Source organism: Acanthaster planci, linkage group LG16 (assembly GCF_054643075.1).
Source record: "Acanthaster planci isolate LZ-2023a linkage group LG16, COTS_SCS, whole genome shotgun sequence".
NCBI classification, from domain to species: Eukaryota; Metazoa; Echinodermata; class Asteroidea; order Valvatida; family Acanthasteridae; genus Acanthaster; species Acanthaster planci.
Window position 1 is genome coordinate 3,348,146 of NC_141792.1, and position 22,518 is coordinate 3,370,663.

A 22,518-nucleotide genomic window follows, 5' to 3' on the forward strand; every position below is an offset into this window, starting at 1 on the left:
TTCACTTGTACGCAGACTCCAAACACGTTCTCAGTCATCACAAAGTATCGTGGCTTCCTCTTGCAAACCATCGGCGACAAGGACGTCTTCGATTGGCTGTATGCCTTCAACCCACTCCTGGCCGGCTCAATCAGATCCAAGCTCTCTCGCCGCTTGGCCACCCAGCTCAAAGTGTGAGGATGCAGTTGATTGGATGTTTGCACTTGGTCTACTTCCGGCTTGTCCAATCCAATCAAAAGGTCTGTTATCAACTGGCAGCCTTGTCCAAAGTCTGCCCAACTGAAAATGTTGCCAAATTCAGAATCGTAGTTTAACCCGTAGAGCATAGAGGTACCATAACCCCTACAACAATTTCCTTTAAACACAAGTAAAAGTGCTGTACATTGATAACCTGCAACTTGTCTCTATGTAAAAATAAGAGTCCAGTGAATTGTATATAATAATTTGATGTCAGTTTAGGTAACCAGTGAAAACTGAGTCATTCTGTGAAAAAGAAAACGTTGACCAAAATATTCTCTATGTGGTGACCTAGTTTTCTAGTGTAAATCAACCAGAATTTAGTCATGTTAGGGGTTCTGGTAACCTAGGACGATGTGCAAGTAAGGCCATACCGTGAGCCAGCCATTGGTCATAAAAATATCTCTGTTCCAGAAATTCTTTACATTGTGTCTCAACATCTCATAAAGATTCATTCACGTAAAGATTCATTCACATAAAGATTTATTCACGTGTTCTTAACATCGGTCTTGAACTTCTCAAGGGCTCAATATCTGACGTTAAAAAAAAGAAATTTATAAGGGTGTGGGTACGATAGTTTTCTCTCAGTCTCTCTCTTGGTCAGTAGTCTGAGAACAAGTGCTTTGAATGACTGGGTTCACCACTAATACATGTACATACCTGTATGTCCTGTTGAGAAACTGATTTCTGAAGGCATGTTTCAATGGAGGAGACATTTTGAGAAATGTTTGCAGGGTCAGTGTAAGGGGGTATCATGCAGGGTATTGACTGGTTTTTGTGTTTGTTTTCCGGGATGTCAAACAGTATCACTCGTACCTGTTGTTGATATAACAGAATTCGACTACTTAATAAATCAATCTTTTGCACCAGAAAGGCCATCTTTCAACTGCACAGGTGATAACTGGTACGTTTTTTCCTGTAGTCGGTCGTCAAACATGCTGAACATGCTCAAAGTGTGGTACAGTACATGGACCTCGAAAAGAGAGAACTATGCCTAAGCCTCACAAATGAAACTGATCAGCAAAACGGCGAGTTAATCACATGGATTGCTTGGATTGGATTGACAACAAAGTTTACCGATCCTGGTGGGTCAACATTTGTTGCATGTGAACTGGGTGGAATCTGTTGGATTTGGTTTGGGTCAAAGTTCACTTTTATGGGATTGCCTTCATTTAGTGGGCTTCACACTTCTTTGTGTTGCTGGGTTTTTCTGGATTCAGCAAGATCACAATTTTTAGGGATACTATCGGATGAAGCCAGCTGTACACTATTGTGAGAAACTTGGTTTCAGCAAGCTGCATGGTGTTATAGGATTTCTTGGGGTCAGCATGTAGTGCATATTTGCAGGATTCTGTTGTATTCAGCAAGCTGCATATTTCTGGGATTCTGTTGGAATCAGCAAGCTATACACTATTGTGGGAGTCTGCTGGATTCCGCAAGCTGCACTCTGTTGTGGGATTCGTTGGATTAAGCAAGTTGTACACTGTTGTGAGATTCCGTTAAGGGATTTCATTTGATTCCTACTCTTTGGAAGTTGTGGATTCAGTTTTTCAGCAGGTGTCACTTGTCTTATTCTTCAAGATTCAGCTGGCTAAATTTTGTAGGATTTTGTTGGATTCAGCAGTCTATACTTTTTAAGATTCAGTCTAACTTGTTAGGCTTCACATGTTGGATTCTTACAGTGTCAACAAGCTGAGAATTCCATTAGATTCTGTTGGATTCAGCACATTTTGTTCTGCTTGGATTTTGTTTGATCCAGTGAGTGTGACAGATTCAGCAGGCTTGGGTGTTGGGTTCAGCAGGCTTTCGCTGTTACTCAGATTCTGCTGGATTTACATGTTCCCCCGGTAACAGGCCGTACATATTACCATTGTAAGATTCTCTTGGATTCGGTAAGCATCACATGTCATCAAATTCGGTTGCATTCAGCAAGCTTTGCACATGACTGCAGTTGGGTTTTTCTACATGTTCTAGGATAAATCAGAGTGCATCAATAGGAGCTGTGTGGGTTTAGGTTACATGCAGTTTAGCACACCAATGATGAATACGTGTAAATCCAGAGAGGTTTCTGTAATTAGTTTTAGTTCTGTCTTAGCTCCACACAAGAGTAGTACTTTCACCGTAGACTTATTTGGCAAGGGATGAATCCTTTGCACAAAGTTGTAGCTTGCCCTGTGAGTGTATACGCGTGCACATGTACCGTACCTTGATTGTTAACTGTAGACTTAGGCCTGTTGGTAATTATGAATGTACAGTTATGGAAGGGGGAAAAAATCAAGTCTTTCACTGATGAAATTCTGTGCGGATGGAGGGAGATTGTGTCGGATGTGGTCCTGTCCTATCGACTGAGAGTTGGCCACCTGTCAGAGCTCTCATCAGTCTTTTCATTTTTCATTTGTTTGTTTATTGTTTATTGTTTTCTTTATTGTCATGATTGTAGCATTGATTGAGAAGGACAGCACTGGTCAAAGTCAGTATGAGATCAGAACGTTTGGAGGCAAAGATGGAGTCCATGACGTGGTGGTACAAAATGATTTCCATTATGAAATACCCATCCATTCCATTTCAAACTAGTAGAGTCACCTCCATTGTCTCAGAGTAAGGGTTGTCTTGTTTGTTGCCAGTGCTTCTCATCTGTGGTTGGTCGGCTCCAGTTCTAGCGTTTTCAATAAGCCTCGGCTTTGCGCCTTCTGCAGAGTTGTGCAGAGGAATCTTCCCTCCATCACACAGATTTCGGCAATTGTAAAAAGAAAGGAAAAGAAGAAAGCCAGAATAATTTGACCTGTTAAATGTCGTGAATGTTTGTGTATTGGATGTTGTGGTTACTGTTCTGGTATCGTCAAAATTTACTCATGGACGATCGTGTACCTGAATATGCACACAGTTGACGATCACAGAAATGCAGTGTAAATAATGTGTGTTGTTGTACAATCAGTGAAATTTCATTGCGGGGGCATTTAGTCGTACGTGTACATATAAACTAGGAAATGTGAAAATACTAAGGAGAATACAAAATGGCGGTTTCTGTTGTGATCTATATATATATGAGTATTTTTATGCAAATTGGCTTGCCATGTACAAGTTTAACTGAGCACTTGTTTCCGCGGATTCTCTGATGCTAGCATATCGTAGATCTAGACAGCACTGAATTATTCTGTGGATCTGGGGGGGGGGGAAATCAGGTTAAGCAATAGCCTGTGCTGTGAGCAGTCTTTTACCAAAATGTTAAAATTGAAAGAAGCAAACACGGGGAGGAAGGTCACAGAAAGTGTTCAAGCATCATGACCTTGGATGATTAATTGCAACCACCTACATTACTACTTAATTGGATGATAGCCAGCGCACAGGTGGTTTGTCTGAAAAGCGCTCGCCTCTCACCACTATGAACATCTGATCCCTTTAATTCCGATCAAAGTCAGGCCATTATTGTGGTGATACCGATCCCTGGAGGATGCTCCAAGGATGTTTACCCAGGGCTTGTTGAACTTACTCTGGAAGGGATTTGTCAGAGATTTTTATTAAAAGCTTCATGTAAATGTACACCACCAGCACTAGGGGAGTATTGGTCACAGGCCTCTTTGTGGGTGTCGATCAACATCTAACAGCACCTGCTGCCAACAGTTGGTGAGGTAATCAGATTTTCATTGATAACCACACAAAGGATGTTTCTAAGGGTAATTTTGCTGGCTAACTAATCTTTCTCCATGTGCTGAAATTACCTTGAAAATGGTTCATGGTAACCTAACGATTTCTGAAGGGGTCAGCATATTCATGTGTAGCTCTGGTTTTATTCCCGGCCCAAGTTACCAGTATATGTAGGTGTTTGCTGAATCTTTCCTTTGCCGTGAGGGGTTTTCCCCAGGTTTCCAGTTTCTTCCCTCCCACACAGATCAACTCTTGCAATCTTCTGGTTTTGTTCCTCGTGTAACTATGGGTCCGTTGATGGCTGCCTGAGACACCTTTACACGCCTTCAACTTGACCTAGGGGTGACAAGGTGCAAACAATGGTTGGCAGATTTTAGGAGGGGAACAGTTGTTTTACAAGAGGATTTGGCAGCCAAGAGCTCAAGTCTGTATTATTTCTGGAGAAAACATGGCACAAAACGTTCCTTCAGCGTACATTTCCATGATTTTTCCTATTACAATGCCCCGGTTCCTGTGATGCCTCTACAATTTTTCTATTAGTTTAGCATGTATTACTTAGAACTGTGGGTGTATTTAACCACTGTAATGACGACGCTGGTCTTTCTGCACAATTCACTGATTTTTTAGTTCTGTGAATGTTTTGCATTAATACTTCTTTTTATTTAATGACCAAGAGAAGACAAAATTGTACAAAGAATTTGTTAATGATTTTTTATCGCACACCGATCTTGTTTTATGGAAGCCTCCACATTTAATTTTAAGAGCTGTATAATATCACGGCACAAAGTAGTTATTTGAAATAAGTTATTGCAGGTACTGTTGCCTCATTTAATTACCGCTGCTGACGTTGACTTGATTTTTAATTTTGAAATAGCAACATCGGTAATGATTATTGTTGTGTGCCATTGCAATTCGTACGCAAAAGCAATGAAAGTGGCAAATATGCATAGGTGCAATGTTCATGTCTTTAAAGTACATGTAAAACTCAATTCTTGGGCATGCAGTAAGGATTACTTGTTACTTATTGGAATGTAACGATAGTGTGTCCCGAGTTTTAACAAGTCCAAATTTTATTTTCTTACTGTAGCATTAGCGAATGTATAGGCCAATGTATGTCAACCTGTACATGTTTGTATTTATGTGCTGCTTAGAAGATAGTCAGAATTTCAGGCTGTAATGAAATATGCTACTTCTACGGACACGGACAAAGGATTTTAAAGGTAACTTCTGTCCAAAGAGTACAATGTTGCAAAGTGTTGACTAATCCTGATTTTACCCGAAGCATAAGAAAGGTTTCACAGGCAAGGTTTCCTAGAAAAAAAAAATTAATGGCTGTCGAGGATAGAAGTAGATTCTAAATGGTGATGTTTTAATTTGGGGCTACATAGAGAGGAGAAATGTGACGATCAACGAAATAAATTACAGTATTATAACTATATAGTGGATTGAAATGTAGATGTGTTTGGGGCTCATGTGATCGTTTGTGGCCACAATTAGTTGTTTGGTGAAACAAAATGTCTTGCCATGTTTGGTGCAAATACGAAAGCTGAGAAACCTTGTTTTTTAATTCATTGGTTTTGGAAACGAATGCAGGTATAATGGATAGGAAACCCTGCAATATCAAAAACACTAACATTTCTAGTAGATGTAGATTTCTGTGTCGTCTCTAGCATAACGATAAACATATCCCCAGGATCACATTAGATAACCAACACGAATTGATTGTACTTTAGAGTTGGAAATGGAATCACTGCATTTAGAGAACACGGTTTTGTGGTTGATGAATAGATCATGTGTGCATTATTAAACTTCTTGGTGACAAATGTCGCAATGTAGCCAGCTTTTGATAATAATCACAGTGTAGTCCAGAGGAATTTGAAAATGTAGTAAGAGTTAACTATAGGTCTGAATAACTTGAGGAATCAGTCATGGAACCCAAGTAAACTTTTAAAAATAAATAACTTTTGACCTACAAACAACGAATTATATTTTTTAAGGTATTGAAGAGATTGTTGAAGCAATTGTACAAAAGCAAAAAGATCTGTGGATTGATAATGCTTTTTTCCCCCTCTATCCTCCAAAATGTATTAAAAATGCTCACTTAAAGGGTGTACTACATGTACATGTACCCCACACAAACAAGGGTGTTCTTAGGGTGTTGATTATTAAAGGTAACACTTCAAGTGACGGGGAAAACAAGCTCTTCAGTTTTTCTTCAGAGTTCTTGATTTCACAAACAGGGTTTCGGAACATTTCCAGCTGCAAGACCAAGTAGGGTTTTTGTTTCTTGTTAACGTTTTTGCTTTAAAAAAAGGACTTGTTTCTCCTCAGCGAGGTGATGTTCCTTATCTCTGACAGCCTTGGTCTGGACAGTCTTTGATATTCTTGAATTAAAACCTTGTTTAAGTTACAGCTTGAGGTATTATTTACCATTTTGTATTTCAATTAAGCAAAAACCAAAGTAAGGTGTATTATTTTGTTGTTCACTGCCACTTCTGGGTGTTGGAAGTATTGATATTGGTGAATCAATTATTTTGTTTATTTACAATTGAAATTAGGGTGCAAATACGGTAGAAGCATTATTTGCAAAATTGTAACATAAAGTTAATTATTTTGAATTGATTTTTCTCCACACTTGACTAATGAATACTCATATCCAAGTACAAAACGTCAAGATTCTGTGTAGCTCCCAACCATGATGGGGGACATTTTGAGCCCCCCCCCCAAAAAAATCTGCCAAATCAAATTCCAAACTTCCTGAGGTTAACTGTACGTGTATTTCATTTATGGTAATTTCTTGGCACAAGCAAATACAAACTGTTATGGTCAGTGCACGGCAGGGCAAAAGGTTTCACAGTCTGTTGAAGTATGATTTGCAACGTGTACCAGTCTGTCAGCGACCAAAGGCAAAACCTGATCGAGGCACATGCATTTGTACACAACAAAGACGCTGAGAGCCTGGTTCCCTACCTCGATTGCATACAGTTTCTATACACAGTTGTGAAAATGCACACATGCACAAACGTCCAAAACGCTGATGTTACCTTCCTAGTGTGGACTTTCTTTGATTTTAAAAATACACTCGGTGAAAATTCTTAGTTTTCTGGCACTGTGAACACTCTTTGAAGCTGGCTTTTATTTGATGGTTTCATTGACACCCCCTCCTCTAGGTAAAATCCTAACCCCGAAAATACGTTGCAAACCTATTTTCCAGCAAGGGGGTGACCCTGTGTGGACCTGGCTCAGTCCACAAAAGGTCCGTAAGCCAGGTCCTGGGCAAGGTCCTCACGACCTGCCTTGCGTGGACTTCATTTGTTCACAGATGCATACCTAGGTACGTATAAGGTTGCCACAAAATCCACACTCAAGTTGGCGTAGGACTCTTCTGACCATGTACATGTATAATGTAGGTACATGTCTTTTTAGGCTATTTCAAAATGTAATGACTATGGCTAGAAACACCTGCTCCATCTATGAAAGCCACAAGCTTTCCATAGACACACACATGTATTAGTCCTAGCCGCAGCCAGTTGATTCTTTTACCCAATCTCCAGATCTGACCACAACATGTTGAAACGTAGAGCCCCCGACAAATTTCGCAGAGAAAGACATCAGGCCCACCTTCCTGAGTACTAATCACTTACATGTATAAAGTCTATGTTATGTGTGCTCTAAGAATAAGTAGAATTTTATGCCAAAAATAAAATGCTATGGGGCCATGTACATGAACACAAACTCAATAAAAAGCATGAGCTTACATGTGTACATGAACTGCAGCTTTCCGCTTTGATTTATTTCAGTGTTCTGTGTATGGTTGGCTAAAGCCTTCACAAAACACGTACAACATGTATATAATTCATCATTAAACATGTTTAACAGAACTGATACACCAAAGTTGGCCAGTAGTTAACCGCAGCCAGAACAGCTTTCAAATTACAGTTTACATTTTGCAGATAATCCAGTCCTTAATCACCAGTCTCCATACATGTTTGTATAATAAACATACTACATGTATATTCCGTAAACATTGCAGCCTTGTACGTGGAAATACCTAGTATTGTGCATGGACCAATGCCACCTTGAATCAGACTAGCCAAAAAAGGAACTTACATACGTTCATACACATGCACTTTATGCGGCCAGTTAGGGCCCACAGTTCCTTTAACTCCATAGGAAAGTCCACAGGTAAACAAAGTGTGGTGTCATTACAACAGAGGTCTAATTGCATTGCTAAATCCTTATTCAAATGTGACACTGTCTATCAACAGTTCTATACTGTGTAATATACATGTACACTGCACATAGGTCTCTATTATGTAGATATCCACAGGTAACATTTAAAACAAAATCCTCTTAGTACTCAACTTGAAAATACATGTGATGTTTAACTCCAAGCAGACCATTTACAACTTTACAGTAAAATGAAAGATGAAAGTGATACATTGCAGCAATATTTTGTTTGAAATCAAAAGAAAACAGAGTTTCATTCAACTGAATGTTTGAGAACAGTGAAATCAAAAATGTTCCTTTTCATGCAATCTGGAAAGAAGACAAAGGAACATAACCTTATCTGACTTTACTATACTACAAGGTTTACATTTTGCCATTTTAGAACAACCTTTGGCTGTAAACATTGAAAGACTGAATTTGCCTGACTCTTGTATCAATCATTTTGGTCCATCCTTTTAAGACATACAGGTACCTATTCATGTATTTTAAAATATATTTTTGGCTTGATGACCCGAGAAAGAACACCATGATGTAAGACATTTTATACGTTTTTCCACTGAAAAACTTCAAATGGGAAAGTTACATGTGTAAAATTAAAAGTAGTTTACATAATACTAGGATCTTCAATGTCAGAAAAAATCTCACTCACTCTTATGAATCCCAACAGTATCACTGCCCTTAGGCAAAATGACAAAACAATATCTGGCACTGTTACAAAAAAAAAAATCATTCCTTGATTTATGGGAAATGCAGAATTCAAATTAGTGCTTTTTCAATACGAAACAAATCTGTTCAACTTGCTTTATTTTCCACGTACATTCACAGATAAAACTCCTGTAAAAAGCTATTGCCATTTTCAATTTAATAACGCTTGGGTAAGCTCATTATTAAGAAACAGTTATCACTGGGGTAATCATCAGGCCTTTCAAAAAGACCTTAGCTCAAAAAAAGATTACAGTGCATCTACATGTATATACATGTACCAATTTTGCTGGTGTCTCGCCCTACATGTGTTGTAAGGTTCCCCCCAAAAAGTCTCCTCTTTCTGACCAAGGGCTGGCTCCAGCTTTTTTCCCCATAGAAATGTGTACGCATATGTGCCTGTACCATGTGTACATGTACATACCACCGCTTATACCCAGCAAGAAATGAGACTGAGGGGTACCCCCCAACATGTCCGATCCCTACACACATTCCAGACTATTGTTACTTAACACATCCCCCCAAGATGTCTGAAAGGAATTCCCCAGATTCCTGCGAGACAATGACCAACACAAAGCAGGGGGGGGTTCTCTCTGTCTCATACCTTGCTGCATACGCCACCGCTACCAACGCTGAAAAGCACTGGCCCCCTCACTGCTGTTTAAAAGCTATTTCAGCTTGTAGATGTGCACAGGACGTCAGACCACCTCGTTTGTCTGGTTCCAAGACGTAAATTTTGTGTATAATACATAAATTTCATCTGAAAAAGAGTGCCCGACTAAATGTAATGATGCCTATAGGGACTCCTTCACATATACTCAACCATACCCTATCTAAAACTACCCCATCTAAAACAGGTCAAATTTACGCAGTAGCAGGATTCCAGTCAATCAACCACGTTTGGCAGCTTCTGGACATTGTTTTATACCAAATAAAAAAATTTAAAAAACTATTTTGCCGATGCGCAGGTCTATGGTGACGTGCATAATGACAGGGAAGCAGAGACTTTGGGGGGGCCTAATCCCATCTGGTTGAATTTTTACCTGCACCAGTACAGGCATCAAGATGATGCTTTTATCAAAAATACTATAAAAATACGACCAAATATCTTTAGATATTGTCTACAAAGTTACCTGATAAAAATCTGATATTATTTACAATGTTACCTGATAAAAACCACGATAGACTTTGAAATTCATCAAATTATTAGTTCAAAACCAGTAAAATATCTCATTTTTGCAAAGACTGTGTACAGATACTCATATAATTCATGAGACTTGGTCCTAGGTTAAGAAAATTTTTCACACTGATTTCTATTAAAAGATTATAAATCCTACAAAAATTCATGTAAAGCCACTGATTACAATGCCATGATTTACCTTCAAATGCAGAGCCAGACTTGTCGCTCTCATATAAAATGTAAAATTTCACACAAATCTAGGGAAAGATTTCTTTAACCCTATCACCTCCAAAAGCATTTGTTGTTCACCCTTCCAAAACTAGCCTGAAGAATTAAAGGGTCTAAGCAATCATCTCAAGAATGACTCCAGTACATGTATATACATAATGCAAATTCACGTTCTCGCCGGAGTTTGCGAGCGTGCGCATTTTACCTGTATTTTAAACCTACAGTAAACTCCCACTAAGTCTACACTCTCGGTACTCAAAAAATTATGTCGGCTTTAATACACAAATGCTGACTTGCGCCGTAAGTCGTCATTTTGCCGTCTTGCATGTACACATGTATTGTCTATGTACATTATGATTCCTTGCACTAATTCAGTGGCTCTGATTTGCCCTGGTTTATTTCTACCTCCATGGTTGATCCCCGCAAATTCGTTTTTGATTATTTTCCTCACAGGCTGCAAATTCGATAATTGCCCTTGAGGATGGATGGCACAAGGATGGCACGCCACTTGCATGTCGCATCAGGACTCAACAGTGCAGTACATACATGTGCATGATATAGTTACGGTACAGAAAACGTACACTCATCCACGCACGCGCATTGGTTAAATTTGTTCAATACAGTCTGGATACCAGACCTGATGATTCTGACTACCTGACGAATCATTACCAAGGAATCTTTGGGCAGGGAACCAGACTATGTTCAATAAGGCGACCCCCAAAATGGACAGAACGCATGCGTGTAGCACTAACGGGGTTACTGGTATTGATGTACTCATGCTGGCCGCGCGTGCACACTTCTTGGCAACCGCAGCAAAGGAAACTGATACCGAAGCACAATTTTCTTAATGCCGACTCACAAAAAGGAATTTTTGTGGTTTGGGGGAAAGGGACCAAGAAAAACATGCTGACTTAAACGAAATGACGACCTATAAATGTCGAATTAGAAATGAAATTTTCAATGGAAATGCATTACAGACGATAGGGACTTCTGTCAAGCGGCCGACTTGGACGAAGTGATGGGTCGCGAGATGCTGACTTAGTCAGAGTTTACTGTATTTTTTTACCACTGAGAATGTTCTGGTCCCGGACTGAGAACCCACTGGCATCGCTGTGAAAAGGAATCATTATGAAGTTTTGCAAACCTCATCAAAGCAATGGGGAATTTCAACAGACCCATCAAAGCTTAGTGCACTCTCAAACCGTGGTATCCGGGAGAGAGCGCCCTCTACGGTTAGTGTGCAAGTCAAATACCTCCACAGTCCTTGAATTTCTAGAGTCATCTCACTGGGCCCATTCAATTCAGGTAGAAGCGTCTCTTCTGTACCTTGCCTGTGTGGACACCCTTCTTGTGGCAGCGGATGTCCACCAGTTTCAGGTTCTTTCTGGTGAAGAGCAGATCGTAGAAGTACTGGACGTTGACCTTCTTGTTTTGAGGGCAATTGCGGATGGCTTCCTCCAGCCCTGGTATCACTGACCGGCTCTTCTCAATTCTGAGGGACGGGAGTGCCAAGAGAATGCCGTAAATCAAAGTTGCCAAAAAGAAACAAGTTTGCTACCTGGTAACCAAAGAGATTTGTGGTCCATTCCATTTCATGAGATTTTGCGAAAGCAGTATAACACTAACAGATATACATGTAGGCACAAGTTCTACTTTTACAACATAAAATGCACCTTAAAGCTGAGTTTCTAAGACAAAGTACGAGCTAGGCTCACACGTTTCAATGACTGCATCACTGTTTCATATATTTTCTTTCAGACTGTAGGATTGCTTATTCAAACAGCTGACTTTTCTTTGTCCATAAATTTTCAGGCAAACTGTGATCAACAATAAAGCAGGGTCCAATCTCAAGGGGTTTTTCACAAATCGTAGCGCTGTTCCATGCTACATAAGATGTGGATGGATGCATTCATGATTGGTTTAGGATGCAAAATGTCAGCAGACACAGCATCGACCGTGTCACCGACTTACACATGATCCAAGTTCCAGGTGCTGAAGAGAACCATGCTTTCCTTGTTCCTGTATGGGTTGATCCTATGACGGTAACAGCCTGACGTCTCGTCATATCGCCCCTCACACTGGAACCACCCCATGCGATTACACAGACGGTCCCTGTGGTACGAATTCCTCTTGAAGTACACCCCGTGGAATTCGTTGTTTTTAAGGTCGCCCTTCAAGTCTTGGATAACCTTGTCTCGTTGTTTTTTCGCTGCCATGGAGTACGTTTTCCCTTTTTTTGTTAACATTTCTTTTGTCTGTAAAAACAGTGAAATCGAATGGGGTCTTAAATGCACAATACATTGCAAACGAAAGTTAACAGAGGGAAATGGAGTAGGAAATTACGGGACATTTTGCAAAATAAAGAAAATGGCCTTCACATCCACATTCGCATTGCACATGTACAAATGTAAGCATGAAAATATTTCCCCACTGTGTTTTTACATTTTGTGAAATGAAAATAAATTCCTCAGAAGGACAAAAAATGTGAAAAGAATTTCACATTCCAAGGTTAAGTTTCAATCGCGCCATGCTGTATACGGTAAATGCATGTGTCCATTTCAAATTTGAAACAATTTATTACAAGAGGCTGCCAATGTAATCATTGATTACATGTACATGTAACGATAACAGAGAGATAAGCATACTGCACCTTTGAAAAATAGCCTCGGACTCTCTCCTGTGCCTTGACGAACATCACATCTGACTTCGTTTTGAAACGCTCCTCCAAACCTACCAAGGATATATAAATGTTCATGTGTGAGTCTAAAATAACTTAATAGAGGGTTTACATGGCTGCCATCTTGTAGGCCTGAACTTTTGTTCCACGGGTATGTACAAAGGAAGTTTCCTTGTTGAACAAAACAATGACTCTTCAAGATGGCTACCGTGCAAAGCCACACACACATATACATCTTTGTACCAGCCATAAACCACATGCACAGTACATGTACAGGATATCTTTAATTGTTCTCCACACTTGAGTGAATCCAACAGATTTCATAACAGCACTGTTGAGTTAAATTAACTGAATCAAAATTAAATCCCTTTTTTTATCCAATGTTTTTTCAAAGCACAAACATTTCGGCTCTTATCTACAAGCCTACCATCGAACCATTCAGGATCCTCGTCTCGTCTCTCGGCCTCGATGTTTCCCTGCAGCATACTGACAAACGTCACTAGCAGCTGATGAATATCTGACGGCTCCCCCTGGAGGAGGTCAGTGACTTCATTCCTTACACTATTGCTCTGAGCCAGCGTGTCAAGCACTGCCTGGATATTACGCTTGACTGCATCAAGGCCTTGGGAAATGAAAAGGAAATACTGTTAAATTCAGATGTGGCCCATTCCAAGAAGGAGATGTGTCATTTCATAAAAAAAAACCCTGATTTTCATCAGATGTAACTAAAAAACTGTTATTCAAAAAAAAGACAGTGGAAATAAAAGATGCTACTTAAGTACAAGTACACGTATGAATTGTTGTTGGTTTCATGTTTTGAAAACATTTTGTGTATAAGTGATGAATAACAATATGGCTAAGCCATTATACAATGACACATTGTCACTTTTGAAAAGAATTACAAAAACAGAACAATACAAAAACTGCTGCAAACTTTTTGGAATATTCGGAATGGAAGAATAACTGAAACAAATTGGAAAAAAATCATTTTGGGGGGAGGGGGCTAGGAAATAAAAAGTGCATTCTCAAGAATCTTGATTGAAAGGCCTTATGATGAGGCCAAAAAAGTAACTTGTGCCCCAACTGATTCTACTTCAACAAAGAGTCCTGGAACTCTTTCTGCCAACTTGGTAAAAGGCTATCTCCTTCATCAAATAAAACCTAAATTTACATTTACATATGTACGTAGATGGAGCAGACTTTTTTAACTCTTGGCTTTATTGATATTTTTACCTCCCGCCCAGGACTGACCGCTCCCCACAATCACCAGACATGTGTTGCTGGCTAAAGTTTGGAAGTAATCCTCATCCATTACAAGCGTTCCATCCGCTTCGAGGCAAATCTTTGCACCCTTCTGTGGTAACTACATGTAAAACACAAAGCCAACACAAACGTAGACTGAGTTTCCAATCTAAATATCTGGTTTGTATGGTAAGTACAAAGGTGCATGTATGTCTGGAAGCCTTGTTGGGGAAAAATGCCTAAACATGTACATGTATATGTAGACATGTAACAAGCTTTTTTCTGCAGACTGAAGCTTCCTACATGTACATGAACCTGAATCAATAGAACAATGGAAAATACGAACATGTCGGTGCATGCTCTTATTTACTCTGACTTTTTCTTGCTTCGTTACTCTTTTCACAGATATTGAAAGCGCCAGCATTTTAGAGATCATGGAAGGATATAGCATGACTAGGTTTAGTGTCTTCTTTCGCCTCTGCTTTGATACTACAACAATCTTCACAATGGGGATACCGGTATATAAATTGCAGAAGAGGGAACTGTCTATGATTCTTTCACACCTGGACAATTATTTTCAGAAACCAATACAATCTGTCCCCCAATGTCCCTCGGACTTGATGCAAGACCTGGATGGGGATACATGTACATGTATGTACATGTATGTGTATGTGATTGGACCATGTGGACTGAGACCTGAGAGCAGAAAAACGTGAAAGAAAAAATATTACATGAAAAAAATTAGTCATGTACCAGTAACAGTGTACAATGGGCCTCCTGTACATTGTAGCTAATGCTCAGTCCAATTGGACCCTATGATTCACCATTTTGGATAATTGTTCAAATGTTAAAAAAAAAGGCGATTGGTATCGTCCAAATGTTTCAAAAGGCATTTGTAGGGTCTACGTTTGTCAGACTTCTTACGCTCGAGCTCAGCCATGTGAACTGGCTTAGGATTTCTCCATCACCATGTGATCACAGGGCCTAGATTATAAGCCATTTTTACATTTCATGTACGTGCATGCTCAAAAGATTTACATGTAATAGTAGGGAACTAATTCATGACAAGAACGTTGCAAATTGCTGCTCGCGATTGTTATTGCTGTAGACAATTTGTTCCCCTCCAGCTTTATTCACTTCATCGTGCTGGGGCGCTATGGCGACGGAACGGGAAATTGGTTTATTTACACGTGGCTTGAATTGCTCTGTTTCCAAGGGGGAAAAAGGCCTAGGCCTACACAATACATGATGGTTGATGCGATTTCTTCCTTAAGTATGACATGTCTACATGTTAGGCTGCATCTGCATCTCTCGTCTAGAGCTAGGTCTAGGTCTTCGCTCAATTGGAAATGCGTGGAGACGCATAGACAATAGACCTAGCCGTAGCTCTGGAAGCCCGTTTCGGACACGGCCTTAGTCTATCACAGTGCTCATACTAAGCAGGACGGTGGGCCTCAGGCTATGGGCCCTATCCATGTAGCCTAGGCCTACCACGGCTGTTTGATGCCCGCCACACTCATGGAGCTGGGAGCATGGCAAACATCGGACCATGTCGACCCCCACAGTTCTGGGGGTAACCGTTTGGGGCCCGGGGTACATCACTGTAGGCCTACATGTAAGCCCCACTATTGTGGCACGGACCCTCGCAGACGGCTGTTCCATGTCAAGAACTCTACCAAATAAACTTACCTGCACAATCGCTCTGTCCGTGAAACTTCAGTTGTATATAAGATATGTTTTGACATGGAACAACCGTCTGCCAGCCGGGGCCAAGTGACTTATAAAGTTCAACAGACTCATTTTAATTTAAAGATTGCGTGTGAGAGTGCGACAGTGAGATTGAATGGGTAGGCCTAAAGGCAAAAAGACTGGAAAATTCCAGAACAACGTCAGGGAAATCATTCAATAAATGGTCATTAGAAAGCGGAGAGACCAAGGATCATTTGTGTGTGAAAAAAAAAAATTGTGCGTACGATTATAAGAGGGTGCGCCGAAAATTTCACTACGCTGACACTAAAATTGCTTAGGCTATACCGATGTGTGGCCAAGGCAAGGATGGAGTGGTAGCGATGGTCCGTGCCGCACTAGTCGGGCTTACATGGCTAGGGCCTACGTACATGTATGTACAGTTTCTTGTAGCCCCACAAGTGTGGCACGGACTCTCACTCCCACTCCATCCTTAGCCACAGTACACATCCATAGAGGCAATTTCGTGTCGGCGTACTGAAAATTTTCAGCGCACCCACTTATCATCGTGGGCGCAATTGTTGTTGTTGAACATTAAGTCACTTGACCCCTCATCGTCTCGGTGGCTGTTCCATGTCATGACATTTACATGTAAACTGCTGCCAAAGTTTTGGAAGAGCCCATTGGCAATGATTGGTACATGTATCTTATCGCTCAGTCCGTGTATTAGATATGTCTTGACATGGAACAGCCGTCGAGACAATGAGGGGTCAAGTGACATTATGGGTGCAGACCACTCATTTAAGTGAGAATTTCTGACCAGCTCATTAGCATTAAAAGTGCCCCCACAGTATCTTTTGAAAAAGGAGATTGTTTGGCCCCCAAAATGGTGAGATTGTGTAAATCGTTGCCAGGATCAACTCCCTGGGTCTTTGAGCTTTCATATGAGGGCAGAAGGGCTGAAAACTACGGTTGAAAAATGGTCCTAAGTGCCCGAGAAAGTTGAGGGTTGCCACTTGAAAAATGGCTGCAATCAGACTTCGGAAAAATCACTTTTTGGGGGGTGATTTTGTTTTGTGGGAATAATTAAAAATGTACATGTAATTGGTTAACCCACAAAAAATTGAAAAGAAATTGAAAGATAAGTGACCAGACAAGAATTTCATTTGTGTTTCAGAAATCTCAGGGATGTTGGCGTGCATGCTATTGGGCCCTGAACGGTGCTGATTTTGCACTGTTTTCAATGGGGCTTGAATTAGTGGACTGGACCCTTATGTTCTACAACTTTTTTTTAAAGATGGCGACTGTGAAAGTGAGCCCATGAGATTGAATGGGTGAAGGCAAAAAGACTGGAAAATACCAGAACAACATGAGTAAAATCATCTGTGTGTGCAAAAGAAATTGCACCCACGATGATAGGTGGGTGCGCTGAAAATTTTCAGAACGCCGACACGAAATTGCGTATACGGATGTGTACTGTGGCTACGGATGGAGCGGGAGTGAGAGTCCGTGCCATGGGCCACACTAGCGGGGCTAAGTTTCTTGAGTCTCGAATATCCCAAATTATTTCACTATCTCACCTTTAATTTTTCACATCCTTTCTTCAACGCCTTTTCCAAAGTGTCAGCAACAATTCCAATCTTTGTTGCATCCGAAACTCCCCTGATTTTAAGAGGTTTACCCACTTGCATTTTCCGATGAAGGCGATGCCTACGCCGTACCCCTCGCAAAATATTACAGGTATTATTGACGCTGATGAAGATCTCAACTCTTGAGGGCGCTGCATAGTGCAAGTTTTTTTTTTAAAGGTTGCAGACCTGAAGAGTAAGTAAGCTGCTATAGAAAAAAGGGATAAAAATACAAACTTAATTAAACAATCAGGAAAAATCATCTTTCATTTTCCTTTCAATTTTCAGGGGCTTAACCAATGACCTACAAATCTGGATGGCAGGCAGCGGTTGCGAAAGTGAATTAGGAACCCGCCCGCCGACTGCGTGTGGCAAAAGGCCGTACGTGGTGTACCATTCCCGTATGGGGAGTACTATAGCTGGACTTTCAACGTATGCTAAAAATATCATGAAAATTTACGACATTTAAATTACATATGTTCATTAAAGTTCTATATTATATTCATGTAAGAAATATTATTAGAGGAAATTTCAATGAATATGGAAAAAATGGTAGTCAAACAGGTCTGGCACAAGGAGTGATAATTCACATTTAAATCTATCAAAAACAGCATGCCAAAATATAATAAAACAAAAATTACTGAAAAAATAACTAAATTATTGAAAAAAGTAAAAAATTATGAAAAATAAACATGCCCGATGAAAACATGAATAAAGGTAAAATTCAATCGTTTACTTGTATAAACAATTATTGACAAATAAATCAAAAATAGAAAGTCTGACTGCAATAAGAACGAATGGTTAAAATTAATAAAGGTTCATGGTATAAAAGAAATCAATTAGTAATAAAAGCAATAAAAACATAAGAAAGATGTATTCTGGGCAGGCAGATTTTTAACCCATATCAGACATAGTTTCTTTTCATTTAATCGAGCAAAACTTGGAGAGGAAAGCTGAATAAGTCAATTTTAAACTAAGGACAGTTTCTTAAACTTAAGGATATTAAAAGATTAATGTCAAAATCAACATATAAGACCACTGGCAATCTAATAGTCCACTTAAATTTCATACATTCCTATTTCGTTGGCAAAGAATCGGCACCGAGCACTAAAAAAGTACACTAATATCAATTTCGTTGGTTGTTATAGACATTTTATTTTTTTTAAATTATCCATTCCCATTCAAAAATAATAAAATTCTTTTTTACAGCACTTTTGGCACTTTTTCGGTGTAATCACAGTAAGCTACAACGTGTGTGTAATGCATTTCCATCCCGCACTGCAATATTTTGCCGCCACGAAAATGGCCGCAGGTTGCTTCATTAGCAAATAGCTATAGGCAAGTACCGTACATGCCAAAGGACTTTTGAAAATATTTCTCTCCAGAGAAAATCACCCCTCAAAAGAGTTATGAGGCCCATCTCCATTTGGAAAATTGATCATCCTACACCCCATTGCAAAACAGAGCGATTGGAAGGACCCGTTTGGCCCGATACTTTCAGACTGAATACGAGCTAACAGTTCTGCTCCTAGATTCCATCCCTAACAATCACCCAGTGTACGTGCTACAAAAGGCTCCAATAGCAGTCCGCACAGCTGGCACTTTTGGACCTCGCGCCTCCCCAGGCCGATGCAACTGTTTAAACCTCGAAAATAGCTTGGTGCTCAGGGGAATCAACATCTGTCGCACCGGCGACATCTTAATGTTGGGCAAGCAGTTATGAATGAAATTTTTGGTCATTTTGTCCTTTTCTCGATCGTCTGCGGGTATATGCATATGAGAACGGCTTTGTTGCTGCGCACGTCCCCGGCCACGGCGAGCCGGTTAGCGAAGAACTTGACCGACTCAATTGCTCAAGCTGACAGTCTGCATTCTTCCCTTAGGTCCATTGGTGATTATTTCAGATGTACCCTGTAGAAGCTCCCTGGTATTCTACGTTCAGATAAATGTCGATCAATGCTTCGATGAGTGATATGTCCCTTTCTGGCTTGAGATACGATTAGCAGAGAAAATGATCAAAATATGAGCGTAGCAGCGTAGACGATGACGAAGTTGGTTTAATTATCTCGTGCTCTACTTGTGCCACTTGATCTGGTTGATCGTGGTATCCATCATTAGATAATCGTGTTCCTTGTCGATGTTTGATGGGGTGGTAGGTCAGGACTCCGGTTTCACCCTCAGCCAGTGTCCCTACTTACTAGAGATTATCCAACTCCACCTTTGTGTAGGGCCTAATCAACTTCTTTTTAGCACGCTAGATCACACATCAGCGATTCCTCCTCAGCCATGAGGTTATATTACATGGTCTGCGTCATTTGTTTTCAATATCACGTAGGCCTACTGTCTGGCCCTGCTATGAAACAATACTTCGCGCTGTCTGTGTGCTTTGTGGGCCTTATCATAGAATGCCTGTTTGAGTTTCAGTTCCGGCACACACTGGTACAAATACACTGTGGCCTACAACTTGCTTTAAGGCAGTCGACGGAACCTAAAAAGAATTCCTCATCTCTTCATCGACTCAAATCTCAATGAAATGACTTCAGCGGGTGTCTTTGGAAGCTCCACCCCAGCTGAAAGACTGCAACTAATCAGGCGTATGAGATTTTACCAGCCAGGAAGTTTGAAACAACTCTGTATTTGATAACACCGATAAAGACACGAGAGCCATACACGTAGCCCATGCATACATTTTCGAAAAGACAAACTCTGAAGTCATACATACAGCATACATAAAAGAAAATGAATATTTTGTAAATCCGCCTATTCCCAATGAAAGTAATCTGTGATCAGATTATCAGCTTGCATGTGAATATTGGTGTTGCTATGCAACGCTGTACGCACTTCGTAAGTTTTTAGCTTTGGCTATGTTGGTCGAATGGATGGCCCATGATTTTGCCTTTGACCCTGTGTTGGCCCTTTTAGTTCAATATCTTGAATGTACGCCTAATATGTGCTGCCATCGAGCCATACGTATTGGTATCGACGATGGTAGTTGAGCTCCGGGCCATATAAAGAACCACATGCGATGTCGCAGACTTCGTATAATTATGCAGGATACATTTCTACGCTCATGATAACATCGTGTCAACAGATGTACAGTACACATTTGGTTCCTTTTTTAAGCCTCTGGTGCCTTCCCTTTGGTATCATTTTATGCTAATTATTTTAAGCGATAGCGTTCCCTCACGAGGGGAGTGTATGCCAAAGCGTATACATGCCTGTACTGTTTTTCATTTTGGGGAGGCGGTCATGCGGACTGTCTAAAAGAAGACTTTCTAAAGGAAACTGAGTTAAACTTGGTAATGAAATTTTTAATGAATTTTATTTGGCATCACAATTAAGAAAATATTTTATTATATTATCAAATTAGCTGTGTTTCCACAGCTCCTGTGAGGAGCTACATCAAGTATTATGTACGTTATGTACGTTATTTGGGTAAAGCACAGCCTCATTAAGGATGAATTCGTTCGAAAGTGTTAGTATTTGATGTTCTGCCGAAGCGTGGAAAAAATAACACAAGATGTGGGGAAAAACTGAGGTGTGTGAATTTGACATTTGAAATCTTTGTAGTTTATTTATGCATGATTCTGCAGCGCAGTGTAACGTTACTATGAGAGACCAAATACAACGTCACAACTGCATTTATTATTCTCAATGGTAGGCCTATGAGACCTTGCCACACGCAGTAGTCGTAATGATGAGAACTAGTACGCAGATGCATCTGACGCACCTCAAAGTTTTTGCGAGGTATTTTAATATGCCAGTTTTGTCTCGTTTCCTGGACGACAACACCGGTAACCAAACAACAAAGAATCTCTCCGTTAGCTTCTTCCTAGTTGCAATCAAACGAATCTTCTCTGTTGCAGTCAAGCGAATGATTCTCCGCACCAGTCCTTGGTGCTCGTCAACGCAGAATTAATGGTCGAAATAGCGTTTTACCGCGAGGGAGCGAATACCATTCACACACCACTACTCGTTAAATCAGAAAAAAATTGCGGCAACCGTAAAGCTACTCGAAAACAAATCATGAAACTGGTTTGTTTTCTCGTGTTTCAAGCTGCTATCTATGCGTTCGTAGTTGTCATCTGTACTACCATGGCTGCTATTTGCCCTCTTGGCTGGCAGCGATATGGAGAGTCCTGCTACCGGGCAGTGGCTAAGCTGATGGACTGGCACAAAGCATCCAGCATCTGCGCGGCATCTCAAGCAGATCTTGCAGTGCCAAACTCCCGCAGGGAGCAAGCATTTGTGTTGAAGTTATCTCAACTAGTGTTTCCTCCTGGACACGAAGGCATCTGGATCGATTGCCATGATCTTGACCACGATGGCCAGTGGCAGAACTGCCCGCTGAGGGATGATGAGACCGGCACCTACCAGAACTGGGTAGGAGGGCGACCCAGCAACCACAAAGGGTCCGATTGTGGCTTGATGCTTGAAAATGGCGAGTGGGGAAATCAGCGCTGTACCAATTCCAGATACGCGATGTGCGAGCTCCCTGTCGTCAACTGCAACCCGACACGCTGCCTTCAGATAAGCGGCAACGGCCGTATTATCGCCCCGTGCCTCTTTGGTCATGTCATGAAGGAGCTGCCGGCTAAAGGCATGGTGAGATGCAGCAAAGCGTGTCTAGCAGAGCCGCGATGCCGCTCCTTCAATCTCCTGGAGCAAAGGCGAGGGAAGGTGGTGTGCCAGCTCAACAACGCCACGAAGCAAGAGGTACCGGTAGCCAGCGAAACTGCAAGGAAAATGGAGAACTGCTATGGAATAGATTTGTAAAACATTTACATGTACTTATAGTCTTATATTCTGAATTTGATGTAATCAGACGTGATGCTTTCTCCTTGCGTGAATCTGTTTAGTGCCATAAATGGTAGACATGCATCTGCTTGATTGCGTCTGAAAGAGCTAGTACAAAAAGGGTCGAATTCGAAGTCTTGATAATTGAAATTTACCTTATGGAAAGCGTTGCCAACAGTTGACTAACACGTGAGTACCTCACCAAATCACTCGCAATGACATTGTTATAAATGTTCTTTCTGGAATAAATACAAATTGCAGCAGTA

General features: G+C 40.7%; 3 protein-coding genes across 13 annotated transcripts in view; 2 read left to right on the forward strand and 1 right to left on the reverse strand.

Moving 5' to 3' along the window:
* LOC110985244 (kinesin-like protein KIF1A) overlaps nt 1-7,653 on the forward strand; it is a 103,059-nt gene extending 95,406 nt beyond the window's left edge. For all 11 annotated transcript variants that reach the window (XM_022246128.2, XM_022246138.2, XM_022246139.2 and 8 more), the window contains one exon: nt 16-7,653. In XM_022246128.2, coding sequence (XP_022101820.2) covers nt 16-177 — 162 coding nt within the window. In that variant the 3' untranslated portion in view covers nt 178-7,653. The remainder of the gene's footprint in view (nt 1-15) is intronic.
* LOC110985283 (DNA fragmentation factor subunit beta-like) lies at nt 7,650-17,581 on the reverse strand. The gene is made up of 6 exons (XM_022246211.2): nt 17,408-17,581; nt 14,133-14,262; nt 13,327-13,521; nt 12,873-12,952; nt 12,194-12,477; nt 7,650-11,714 (listed from the first exon to the last, which is right to left on the reverse strand). The coding sequence occupies exons 1-6, from the start codon at nt 17,516-17,518 to the stop codon at nt 11,519-11,521; spliced, it is 996 nt and encodes a 331-aa protein (XP_022101903.2). The 5' UTR covers nt 17,519-17,581; the 3' UTR covers nt 7,650-11,518.
* A 3,478-nt stretch (nt 17,582-21,059) lies between these two features.
* LOC147796405 (lectin BRA-3-like) lies at nt 21,060-22,518 on the forward strand. The gene has a single exon (XM_087147505.1). It carries the CDS (start codon nt 21,374-21,376, stop codon nt 22,229-22,231), a length of 858 nt encoding a protein of 285 aa, XP_087003631.1. The 5' UTR covers nt 21,060-21,373; the 3' UTR covers nt 22,232-22,518.